This window comes from Protomyctophum bolini, assembly GCF_963924005.1.
Source record: "Protomyctophum bolini genome assembly, chromosome: 16".
Lineage (NCBI taxonomy): Eukaryota > Metazoa > Chordata > Actinopteri > Myctophiformes > Myctophidae > Protomyctophum > Protomyctophum bolini.
This window is the reverse complement of record NC_137877.1, coordinates 10,829,039-10,842,286: the sequence shown is the minus strand read 5'-3', so window position 1 is coordinate 10,842,286 and position 13,248 is coordinate 10,829,039. Positions and strand designations below refer to the sequence as shown.

At 41.2% G+C, this 13,248-nt stretch overlaps 1 protein-coding gene across 2 annotated transcripts; it reads right to left on the bottom strand.

The window, feature by feature from the left end:
• Positions 1-374: 374 nt before the first annotated feature.
• On the bottom strand, positions 375-9,593 carry coq10b (coenzyme Q10B). 2 transcript variants are annotated; one of them, XR_013965577.1, is made up of 6 exons: positions 9,375-9,593; positions 5,627-5,785; positions 4,318-4,510; positions 3,051-3,152; positions 1,977-2,695; positions 375-1,923 (listed from the first exon to the last, which is right to left on the bottom strand). XR_013965577.1 is itself a non-coding variant. In XM_080786671.1 (5 exons), exons 1-5 carry the CDS (start codon positions 9,470-9,472, stop codon positions 2,528-2,530), a joined length of 720 nt encoding a protein of 239 aa, XP_080642797.1. In that variant the 5' UTR covers positions 9,473-9,581; the 3' UTR covers positions 375-2,527. The 2 variants fall into 2 exon arrangements, 1 of the variants encoding a protein (XP_080642797.1); XM_080786671.1 differs by having other exon boundaries at positions 375-2,695; positions 9,375-9,581.
• Between the last annotated feature and the right edge of the window lie 3,655 nt (positions 9,594-13,248).

Sequence of the window (13,248 nt, the reverse complement as noted above, 5' to 3'; positions counted from 1 at the left end):
GACCTTGTGTGCCAATCCGCCTGACATCTACAGCTGCCCTTTTGTTCATAGCTGCAGTCAATCATTGTGTTCTTTTAATGACATCTTTAACTTAATGGTTTCCCATTATGTGGTAGTTATAGCATGGTAGTTAAAATAGCATATGTCATTAGTCTTTCACTGGCTCTTACATACATACTTTATTTTGCCTTTTTCCTGCTAATATATTTGAGAAGGAATTCTGTTTGTCAAGAGGTAAGGTTCTGCTGTTGGTGATAATAGTCACACCCGTGGTGCTTCTATTCTTAGCACTTCACATGATTCCCCTATTCCTGTCCAGCCATGAGGCCTGCAAGCCACTAATGTTGATAAACACACGCACACCACACACAAAATTAATGGAGTTTACATTGGTTTTATATAAAAAATATATTTTATAAACCATGCAGTCAGTACATCTTTCTAAAGCCAATCAAAAAACTATTAACATTTGATAATGTACTTCCCAATACCACAAAAAACAAAAACAAAGCTTACTTCTGTTTGCTTTAAGCAGTGCATGTCTTTCTTCTTCAAAACAATATTTACATTTGTTCCTAAAACTCAGCATAATAAATATGTTAAAATGAGTATAATATGATAACAATAGATGATAAATATGTTGTCACTTGGTCAAGAGGCACTAGGTGGTTATGGGTTGGGAGATTGATATTGTAGGTTCTATGGGTGGCAAATCTGACATGACGGCATAGTACATAATACATGATCTGATCTTTAATTTCACTAGCCAGTTTGGGCCCTTACAGTCAGTGGATATCCCCAGTTGCTTAGCTGAAAATACAAACTAATACTATTGATATTGCACACTTTAAAAAAAGAAAAGAAAAACACCCTCTGTCATAGAACAACTCCACTGTACAGTATTACTCGTACTGAAAATCACAAGAGCACAGTGCACAAGAACATTTGAAATAGAGAACGTTTTGTGTGACTGAATGTCTGGCAGTATACAGTGCATCTATCTGGTTCTTACATCTTCCTGCAGGACATATTGGTGTAGCCAAGGCTAAGCAGATCCTCAAAGGCACTAACCATCCCAGGCAAAAACTGTTGATGCAGCTTACCATTAGGCAGGCGATACTGCAGTATCAAATGCTGAACGAACAGACTTAGGGACAGTTGACAAAGCCAGGCTATTGGGCTGCCAAACTGGCACTGAGCCCTGCTGCATGTGTCGGTATCTGACTACCTGCTGCGCCTTTAGCATGATCTGTTATTCAAAGAGGCCACTAGATGGCCATTGTCAGTCTTACATGCACGTTTACATTGGACTCACTGCAGGTATGACTACATTAAGTTCCCATACACGTTATGCATATTTGATATTTGTTGGGACTTATTTGATATGTCGCTCAAAAAACTGCAGAACACTGTCACACTTGTCTTAATTGTATTCTTTCTATAATGTAATTGATTCATGGGAAGCTTTATACACAAAATAATTTCACACCCTCTTTTATAACTGGTATAAAATTGTGATGCGACAATAAACGGATGCTTGCTCGCTTGATCAGCATAGTGAGTAACGTGCTTAGTTCTGTCCCTTTCTATATAATAGGCATTTTGCTAACTCCCATCAAGATTTCCCACGCAAATTCATAACAGAGTTAAAAGTAACAGATTTTCTCAGTGTTTTATCCTTTTGGAGCAGTGATGAACGTTTTGACCTTGCTGCACTTTTACAATTAAAGTGCTAGTTTGTTTCAATATCATGGAACGGTTGTGCGTTCACTGCGTTGGTACAGTAGCAATAACAGAAAGAGCTTCTTTGAGAGAAATCACAGCACAGATTAATGACCCACTCCTCGCTCAGCCAGTTGGTGCACAGACCACAATTAAGGTCCTTGTGGGTTGCATCATCACAATGTTTTCAAAACATTGCGACTGTGTTGCATGGAGTTGTGAACTGTCATGATAACATTATACAATGTAAGCACACTTTCTGTTGAGATGGTTGGTTCATCAATTTTGATATGACGCTATTTTTTAAAACTATTTGGGCAGACGTGGTTATACATCCAGTGCCTGATTTTGGAAACCCTGCCATCATTCCTAAATTTACTCTCATCTCTGACATGTATTTCTTTCTTTCTGTCTATCTATATGGGGCTTGAAAACAAGCACTGGCAGCACCTCACCCATATCTGTTAACAGCCTTAACAGGTCTTGGGTCAGAGTTCTCACAGAGATCATGGTGGTTGGATTTGAAACATGGTTTCAGGACTGGCAGTGGAGAAGCTGACAAATGGCCTGTAGCTACACCCTACTTGCTGGGAGAAAACTGGCATATACAACTAGATCCAGTTTTGGGACATAGTAACCATCAGCCTTGTTCGTGACAAAGGTCACTGCTGTATTTAGGTGGGGCACAGGTACAGGTTTTTCCTCTCCTCCACTGCCTCTCTTCTCCCTCCCCTTCTTTCTCTCTGTGGCATTAGCTGAGTAGGTTGAATGGCTGAAAGTTGTTTTTAGAAGGCTGTGTGGCACACTATGTGTGGTGGACCTCGTGGAACATGAGCTCACGGGGGATGCATGTCTCGGTGCCGTACAGCTTACAGGCACGCTTTTCGAATGCTGACACATTCTGCTTCACTACCTCGTCAAAGAAGACGTGAGCTAGCTGGGAGTGGATGAGGGAGCGGAACTCAAAGGATATCTATGAATCGGAGGAAGAGAGAGAGAGAGATGGGTTAGGTTAGAAGTTGAATTTACCGTACTGTATGAGAGAGAGAGAGAGAGAGAGAGAGAGAGAGAGAGAGAGAGAGAGAGAGAGAGAGAGAGAGAGAGAGAGAGAGAGAGAGAGAAACTGACTACATGCCAATGAGAAATCTAAAACTAGCATGTACAGACATGACAAGCTCAGGCACGTGGAGATCCCACACAGTATGCACTGACAAGACACTGAACACTCAGAATTGCACATACTGTGCTCTCTCTCACACGTACGCACGTGCACACACACACACACACACACACACACACACACACACACACACCGCCTTAATACTTACAGAAAAGTCCACGGTGCATGTGCGAGGGTAGCCAGGGAGGCCAGGGCTGAAGCGCCACACTGTCTCCAGGTAGTTGAACAATTTACCGTCTGAACAGGATGCCTGACAACCAACACAACACGTCATTACTATCTTTTATTTATTCCTTTTTCTGAAAAAGAAAAAAAAAGTTCTGAAAAATCTAAAAACATGTGATCATATCAATCTCAGATGAAATAGCAGTATATATTTTTTAAATACTAGATTTATTTTGCTGTCATTGCCTTACAGCAGACCAGAAAATAGTTACCTTGCAACCTAGGCTGCAATGCAGCCCGACAACGTGTCACGCACTCAAATACCGAACCCGATGACCTCCCCATTTCCTGTCAGTCTGTCCTATCAATAAAAGGTATAAAAGGCCCAAAAATAAATCTTAAAAAAAAGAACACTATTTAGTGCTGAACATTCCTAATCGAGAGGACACTATAGTGTCCTCTGGACAGCTGGAATTACTCTGATAAGCAGCCAGCAATTCTTGCGAAAGCAATGTAGGGAACCCTGCCATTTTAATCTCACGTGGCCAGACTGTTGCCTCTCGCAATTTTCAAATGCTTCCGTCAGAGCACGAATTTATGACCATGAGTAAGCGATGAAGCGTAAGTGAAGCCTCCTCTCCACTTCCCTTTCGTCTTTACAGTCGTGCAAACGTATCCTAATATATAGAAATCATCTAAGCATATAGCTTGCTGCTTAGAAGAAATGGGAGGGGGAAAAATTGTGAACGGAAATGGCAGCTTCCTTACTCGGAATTCGGGATGTGTAGTTCCAGACTCTAGTGTGTACCAAAATCTCCTGGAGGGGGCGTCAACATATGTGTCACGTGGTAGTGCCCGCCATACTTGTTGGCTTGTCTGGTTTGTTTACGACTATCCGGTGTGCTTGTATACGTTCTTTTTTTAAACTGACCTCACAATGGTGCAGACTAGCTCAGTAAATAAGTGCCACAGCAGGTCACGTCGAGGGAATGAGCCAGAAAACGGAATTAGATGTTCAGCTTTCCAGCATGGAGACAGCACCATGAAGGAACCCAGATTGACGAATTTACAAAAAGACGTAGAATGGCTTGGATCTCGGCTGTACGGCACACAGGCGCCGTACGTTCAACAAAGTATCTAAGCACACTAGCACAGCCGTGTTTGTTCCCAACATTTTCCTTGTCCTTTTGGGCCCAACGTTCTTTCATACAAATACTGCCATGTTGATGAATAGTACAGCAGTCTCTCACCTTGACCAGATGGGGGCGTACAGACGTGATCAGGGAGGTGTAATTCTCCTCCACAGGGGGGAAGCCCACACTCAGCTTGGCCTTGCAGAAGCCGGCACGTTTAAACACCACGTCTGACTTCTTGCACCAGGGAACAAAGTGTTTGTAGTCCTCCACTTTGTTCACTACCTCATAAAACTCCTGCATGGAAAATCTACGGGTGGGAGGGACACAGAGAAGAGACCAGTAAAACCTCCAGCCATCCAAATATGTCTAAGATTCTGTTGCGCCACAAACAGCAAAATGTCTCTGTTGGGCGGAAACCTGTCCGAAGCTGTTACATTTCAAGAAATGGAGGAACAGCGCACACGGGATTTAAATCGGCCATGACTTTCAACAAGGCCTTTTTGGCATAACATTATAGCCAACATTTTTCTAAACACATCTAAAATAGCCAAAATAGCAGCTCAACAAGCTCAACTCATCATGTGGCAACACGTTGTGAGCTTGTAGATCGGCTATTGCCTCTACTTTTGCACGACATTGTCATACAATACGACAAAGTATAAAATAGGGTATTACTGCACAAGAAACAAAAGTATGGAGATAAAAGGTTTCTGCCCGACAATAACAAAAATAATGTTGTGAGAACTTGTGACAAACCATAACGCTAATGTAACAAGATTGACAGGGCATGCTCCTGACCCAATGACATAGACATAGAGAGAGAGAATCTCCCACCCTTGTTACATAAACCGCATGGGTCAGAGAACATACTGTAGCTGCTGATTGTGTCTATTTATACAGGCAGTAGTGATTGTGACCTTTCTACGGGGACATTCAGTGCGTCAGAAGCACAGGTTGAAAATCTACATCCTCAGAGACACGTAGCTGATCTTGAACATTTTCATTCATTAACTTATAATGATCTCCATGCAAAGCAGTCAGCGTGCTTGGGGACAAAGGAGGGTATAAATGTAGCCTCAGAGAAAGAAAACGAACAGTATTTTCGTACAGTATTTGGGGAGAATGGCAGCTGCATCTTCATAGAAAAATGTCAAGTTAACTATAAAAACGTCAAATGATGTGGATCTCACAATCCACATGGGAACAGCGTGGCTCCATGTGGACAGTCAGACACTCAAACAAGCCATCCTATAAACAGCTACACTCCTGGAGAACTACGAACTAGAACTATAGATGGCTGCCTAATATGGGTTGGGCCACAAGTGAACCAGTACAGCATATAAGGTAAAACTGTGCCATTTTGCAGTGTGTGACAAAAGGGGACAAAAGAAAGGTAAAGTGAAACCAGGCTGGAGTGACTCACCCAATGATACGTCTCTCTGAGTATTCCTTCTTCTTGGAGAAGGTGTCAGCTAAGTTAAAGAAGCTGCGGACGGGCACCGTCGCCGCAGTGCGTCCTGACATGGCAGCCCCCAGCAGCGGCGGCACACGTGTCATCAGGATCCCACATGATGACAAATACCTGATTGTAGAGCACAACACGGAAAAGACACAATGAGTCAGGTCAGAAAGCAGTAATGAAGGGACTCAGGGGAGCATAATGAAATGGTGCTTTACTACTTTAACAAAGCTGTACTACAGTGAGTCAACTGCATTCAGTCAACACTGAATCGGAATATTATTTTTTTGCCTAGGTTAAAGTTTAAAGTTTTCTATATAGGCTACAAACATGTATTAACAGTTAATACAATGAATGGATATACCATATGTCATTAAATTTGCAATATGATCCCTCTCCACCTCCTCAAAATTGAGAGAAACTAAAATGAATATTTTTTGACATTGGAGTTTGTTTTGATTTATTTATTTCACAATAAAGTATGCAACGTGAAACGTATTTAGTCAATTCACATTCCTAAAACACATGAGTGCTTTCCGAGTGCAACATGTACCTACTACCTACCAGCACCTGCCAAACATTTGTCATTCAAACTGTATCTTGAAGGTCCTTAATAAACAGGGTCACTCACCAATTTCATCCAATCAGGAAAGAGAACCGATTTATCAGCTTAAAATTCATCGTGTTCCAATTATGTCTGCTTATTGCATTTATTTGTTTTGTCACTTCAATTGTTTATTATTTATTCTGTATCCTCTATGAGTTCTCTCTCCTGGTTGGATGAAATTAATATCCCAAGCTGGAAATGTAGCATTTTCTGTTTACTAAAGATCTGGAGAGACATGGGGAGACACCTGTTACTGAACAAACACTTTAGCAATTATTATTATTATTAATAATAATAATTATTATATTATATCAGAATATAGAGCTACACTTATTTTAACAAAAGTAAATAAGATACAGCTCCTTTAAAAGCTCACAGACGCACATACAAAACAAAGACACATCAGTCTACTCCAGTCAGGTCATTAAGGCAAAGCGGGACCAGGTCAATGAAGGGTATCGACATTAATAACAACCTTGTATATGGAAACATTGAAGGACCCAGGCATCAGGGCTCGCTTTGTTCACCAGTCTGTCCACCTGCCCAACATTTCTACATACACTCCAGCCAGCTTAGGGTCAGATATGCTGCAGAACAAGGTTATCTCTAGGGTGTATCACTTTCATATTAGCCTGAATATCAGACTCTGAAGCTTCGGAGCAGTTCACTCAGTGGATTGTGCGAGGTCTATATGGGCTGGAACCAGGCTACCACTTTCAGGCATAATGGGAAGAATTCCCCCAAAACAGAACTCCAGTATAGACTGACCTGATCATTCCTAATTGTCAGGGTGAAAGAATACCAATCATGATGAATGGATTACATAAAAAAAGAGAGAGACAAAACTGCAATTATCTGTCTCAGAGAATTTGAAAGATTTTAATATGAAATTATTAAAATTCCAATGACACCATGTCACAGACACAGACCACCTGTATTTCAGTTACGGCATAGATGCCCAGGCAGGCCATTTCATCAGAGTTTTTTAATAACATTTTTTACTTTGAAATATTTCATTATTCCAGCGTTGACAATGCTGCTAAACAGGAGCCAGTCAACACCATGATAAATGAGTGTCTTCAGGCAATGTCAAAGCAAAGCAAAGTTCTTTGAAGTTGACTACGCTCGAGATGCTTGTTTACAGCCACACCCTGCTCATAGAACATTTCATGGTAGGGGTTCAATGCCTTGCTCAAGGGCACTTCAGCGGTGGTAATTCTAACGTGCCGGTCCGGGGATTCGAACTGGCGACCTTCCGGTATCAAGACCGCTCTGCAAACCGTTCGGCCACCGCTGCCCCTGTCACCCATGCAAAAACTGGGTTAATCAGTGTTTTATTTTGAGATGCTTCTGATGCTATGACTGTCCCTGTTTTAATCTTGTCCCAAAACAATCTTGTCAGATGGGAGACCTGGGGAATCATCATGATTGATAGAATGATGTTTGTTTACCATGCCCCCTCATATAGCCCACTGCTCACCTCACTAAGCCATGATAGTAGCAACGGCCGGTGTGCAAATGGTCATTTGGCATTTATGCTTTACAATGCATTACATTCACACACACACACACACACACACACACACACACACACACACACGTTCATAACACTGATAGCAGAGAAAACCATGCAAGGCACGCCAACCTGCTCATCGGTAACAAGGGGTAGGGGTTTGGTCAGTGTCTTGCTCAAGGACACTTTAACGAAGTCCACACCCACAACACCAGAGGGAGTGCAACGAACCATGTACAACCCAAATTTGGCACAAACAATGGACTAAATTATTTTCGCTCCTATGCCACCAAAATGTGGAACGCCCTACCAACCATGCGAATCCCTTGACTCCTTCAAAACCACTTTCAAAGGGCACCTACAGACGGCTGCAATTCGAAACTGCCCCCCGTCAAATCTGAATCCCACCCCTTTTCCCTCACTGTATATGTTTCTTTTCCCTTTTTACCTCCTTTATGATGAATTCCTGTTCTGTTCTTTGTCTATATAGAAGTGTCTATTTGTACGTCTCTAAATGTTTTGATGAATTGAACATGGTGGACCCTCTTGTAAACAAATGTAATGCTTAATTGGGTCGTCCACTCACAGTTAACAGTCTTTGTATTGAGTTTGTGCTTGAAATGTAGGCTACTGTAATTCTGCAAACTGTTAATAAATATTTCAATCAATCAATCAATCAAGCCAATACTGTATGAGTATATATGGGGGTGCATATGTAGTTAAACTGTGGGATGGTCTGAATGGATGGTTAACATATCAGTCTTATACAATCTACAAGCCACCTACCCAAAACACTGCTATGATGACAGTTCAACCCCTGCAGGGAGAATATTATCAGTGGTCTTCTTTTACATAACAATGTCAGCTGGTAAGCCATTTACAAATGCAGCAAAGCTGTGGGGCTGTGGTGGGACATAATAAAATTAAGCCATTGGCCCATGCATTGACAATATGCCAAAATATATTAAATATATATTAAACATAACACATAAGACATAACATAGCTGGGTGATTGGAAAAGTGGGAAATTATCCAGACATATCATTTTAATAACTTGAGCATTTAACACGGGATTGAAACTACGGTAAGCATTCAGACAGGTTGGTCGCAGCTACCACCCGGTAAACTAGCCTGACCAAGATTACCGAGTAGGTTTACCGCCTACTAGTTCATAATTAGTATTATGTATAGGCGGCCTAATTCAAAAGGCACATACAAAAACAGTCCAGCTGTCACAAAAGGCGGACCAAATCATGTTGACTAGAGAGGCCCAAAGTTAACGTCACCAAAACTGTAGTTTTCAGTTTCAGAAGACTGCGTTAGTACTGTATAGATGTTGCAATCACATCGGCCAATTTCGCACCAGCAAAATATGACGGAAAGCTATACAAACCGTTCGGGAGGCGATCCACAAATAAAGGAAACAGTAATAGTTAAATTGTAGGCAAACGTTCGCTGTTACATGTTAGTAACATAGTAACTAACTACAGTAGACTATAGTACAGTGGATGGTCTATCCAGCTGTGTCAGTGCCAGCCAGTGCTGCTGGTGAAACAAAGCCAGGACCATTGAGTTATTTGAGAGCCCTTTACCTCCCGTTGTTCCCCGTCCGTGTCTCCCGGCCGGCTGTGGACGGCAGTTGCTTAATACACTCCGCGACTCTCCGGAGGCTCCTACTACCTCTCGCCATCTTCCCTCTCTTTCTCTCACGGTCTCTGGACTCGACTCTCGACTCGAGGTGTTGGTTGACGTCTTGACGACAACGAGAGCCAGAGTGTCGCCCGCGGCCTGCCCAGCCCTGCCTCCTCTCCTCTGGAACGCACCTCCTCAGAGTTATTGCATAGTGGTTGGCTGTTCCGCGTCGAGCAGTAGCTGTTCATTGGCCAGTCCACCTCTCCGTTAACCGGGGAGAACAATGACGTTGGTGGTGTGTCGTGCACATTCATGCACGCGCCTGGATGTCACGAGACGTGGTGGATTGAGCATATAGAGTTACCTAGTTAGTTAGAGTTGCCAACTTGCCTATATATAAGGCATAGTCAGACCATCTATGGCATAGACATATGCGATTGGGTTTCTTTTGGTCCACCTGACCTGCTGCGGCCTAACCTCTAATACTTTCAAGGCAACAGGGCAAGGAACAAGGAAGGCCAGTGCAGTTTCTTTATATAGCACATTTCATTATGCAGAGGACATTCAAAGTGCTTCATGTAAAATAGACAAAAATAATAAAGCATGAGTGAAATACAAATATCAAAAGATTAAAAGATGTGTGGGGTGAAAACAAAACGTTCTTTGGGTGGGCACTGGGCTACTTTGATGATGGAAAAGGCCGGGCACTATTTCCACACTCACTCCAGGGGGCCATGCACATTGCACATCTTACATTACTGTCAGTAAACCCCATAACTCAAATAGCCAAAAATAGTCACACATGAAATAATAAACAGTGTAACATAATTTCAAGTGCATATATGTTATACTTTTATATAAACTTTATTAACTTAAAAACAAATAGGCTATACATTAGACATAAAGAAAATGCAATTGAATACAGTATACAGTATGACAGTATGACGGTATACTTAAAACGGAAACGGGTCATTTCAACTTGCATGTTTGGAACAGCAGATCATCAACAACAGTATTTGCATATCATATATTCATATTAATATATAAGTATAGCCTGTTCAAACGCAGGCCGCATTAAGTGAAGAGTGTTTGTTTAGTAAAGGGTTCTCCCCCTCTCTACAGCTCTTTAATATAGCCTACAGAAAGAAATGTTATAGGCCTACCACCAATTTCAACCAATCAACTTTTTTTTCATCACTTCCAACTGCACGTTTATCTTGTATATAGGCTATCTTGATAGCTATTCTCTTTCCTTATGAAACTGGTATTTGACCTGATTTTTTGGAGTGGGAGACCCCTCTCCAGCTCTTTATTCTGATTTCTATCAATAACATATTTTAATAAAGAAATATAACTAACAACCCCTTAAAGAAAAACACATCAGGTGGTTAGAAACAACTAGAGGTATAATGTATTATATTCTGTGGTAAAAACTAAAAGTGTTTTGTTTAAAAAGTGAAAGCTGCAGCCTGCAGGTCTACTAATCACTGGGAAGCACCCTATATGATCCGACGGACCATTGCTCTGAAGGAGCATTGGTCTGAGGTGCGCTGGGGGTCGGGAGAGGGTGGGTGCGGTTAGGTTTAGGTGTCTGCCCCGGGGGAGGTTAGGGTTAGGGTGAATCACTATCACTATCAATAACTAAAAACATCGCATGGATGCACCTGGGACGTATCCTCAGTAATGTATCCTGAGGTCAACAGGGTTTCGAGTCTTCCAACATGATTCATACCCCTCACTCAGGCAACCCAGCCGGGGGTGATCAAGTCCCGACTTACGTCCCAGTAGCTACCCTCAATCAGTCCCACTAGGGCAAAACCAGGGCCACACAATCCGTTGAAACTACTCCAGAACTACACTGCCAGGGCTGGGAGGTACACACAATAGTAATGTAGTCTCACTGTCACTACACCAGCTCTTTAGTAAACAGAACATACATTTTCAGGCGGGCCACCGAATTCATCCAATCAGGAGAACCCATTCATCACCTTAAATTTTAGTGTTTGGATGCAGTTCCAATTTTCATTCACTCATTATTTATTTCAACCCTTCCCATTTCACGTGTTCATCCTGTATCCTATATGAATTCTCTCTCCTGGCTGGATGAAATTGGTATATAACAACCTGACATTTTATTTTCTGTTAACTAAAGAGTTGGAGACACAGGGAGACCACTGTTACTGAACAAATGCTTCAGGCTACGCAAGATCGAGGATTTTGTTCTGTTGTGTTCTGGTTTCTGGAATGTGTCACCTGAAAATTATAGATATGCAGCATAACCTGTGCAGCAAGGGTTTCTACATGCAGGCAACAAGAGTATTAAGTTGTTTTTGTGGTCTCTAATTCTGCTCATGACTGGCTATAGCTGTAACTACCGTTATGGTTCATTACTTCCACTGGTGCATAAGATCACACATTGATACCCTGAAGAAGGCAGTGCTGGCCGCTACGAGTGTGTTATCCCAGCTTTTTAACTTTTTTCACCAGAAGAATGCCTTGGTTTCTTTTTCCTTAGTTATAACAGTTAGTTACACATAATATGTGTTACACATAATATGTGTAACTAACACCAACATACTCAATATTATTGAGTATGTTCACCAGGGCCCAAGTGTTACTCACATATATGTATAATAACTGTCAGAGATCCCCCAGGGCCAAAGAGTTCAAATCCCTATATCTGAGAGGATCATATTTGGATTTTGGGTGTTAAAGATATTTGATTAATGAATGCATGTCTTATTGACATATTATTTACTGACATATATAGAACAGATAAAGGTCAGGAATATTGCCCAACTGGTTGTGAAACATCCCTCACATCATAAAGTTAGCCGAATTTTTTACCAATCTAGGGGGGAAAAATGCTTAAGAGCTTTCTTCACATATGTTGTGTTCATAAAGGTACATCTACTATAACCTCTCAATTTGTTCCAACCCAACTCCCTTGGGAAACTTTGTGACAGCTGCTAAAAGTTGGGCTATATTTAGGCAAAGTACAAAATATCATTCTGCTTTAAACGGGTCAAACTAGGGTTTTTTCATGATTCTGAATTCCCTGCACACATTTGTTTTGCATGAAAAATACTCCTTGGGCTAAAAATGGCACATATAGGCCTATAGCCTGGGTTCACTTTTTCGTGCAAAATGCTTGCAAATGGATTCAGAATCATGAATGGCGTTCCATGGCCAAATATATATTATTCATTTGGCTTCCTTTAGCCTACATGACAGTATTTGAAAAGCAATAAACTAGTGATTTAGACAGGACTTTAGAGCACCTCACTGTGTTGGTGTAATATGTGTGTTAATGGTGTCTTTGTTTTCTTTCAATTCATAATATCATAGTCGAAACTGGCCTGTAAATTCGGAATCCCCCCTCCAGCCCTTTTCCCCCTCACTGTATATGTTTCTTTTCCCTTTTTACCTCCTTTATGATGAATTATGATGTTCTGTTCTTTGGCTATACGTCTCTAAATGTTTTGATGAATTGAAGGTGGATCAAGTGTAATGCTTTAATTATTGGGTCGTCCACTCACAGTTAACAGTCTTTCTATTGAGTTGTGCTGAAAATGTACTGTAATTCTGCAAACTGTTAATAAATATTTCAATCAATCAGTTTGTATGTTTAAGATTTAATCTTTAATTTAATTTCTATTTGATCACATTTTTGTATTTTCAGAATATCGTTCAGAATGTTAAAGCTTTCACTTTAAAATTGTAGGTCATTCAAGACTGTCCTACTATGACAGTCTTGTCATATCCAATGCTAGTATGCAATGCATACTATGCATTTACAGTATGTATACACTTTTATATTATAAAACCTTTTAT

Coding starts and splice junctions, on each gene's coding strand:
- coq10b (XM_080786671.1), bottom strand. CDS start 9,472: ATGGCGAGAGGTAGTAGGAGCCTCCGGAGAGTCGCGGAGTGTATTAAG. Junction 5,786..9,374: donor CGGACGGGGAACAACGGGAG/GTAAAGGGCTCT, acceptor CTCTACAATCAG/GTATTTGTCATCATGTGGGA. Junction 4,511..5,626: donor TCAGAGAGACGTATCATTGG/GTGAGTCACTCC, acceptor TCCCACCCGTAG/ATTTTCCATGCAGGAGTTTT.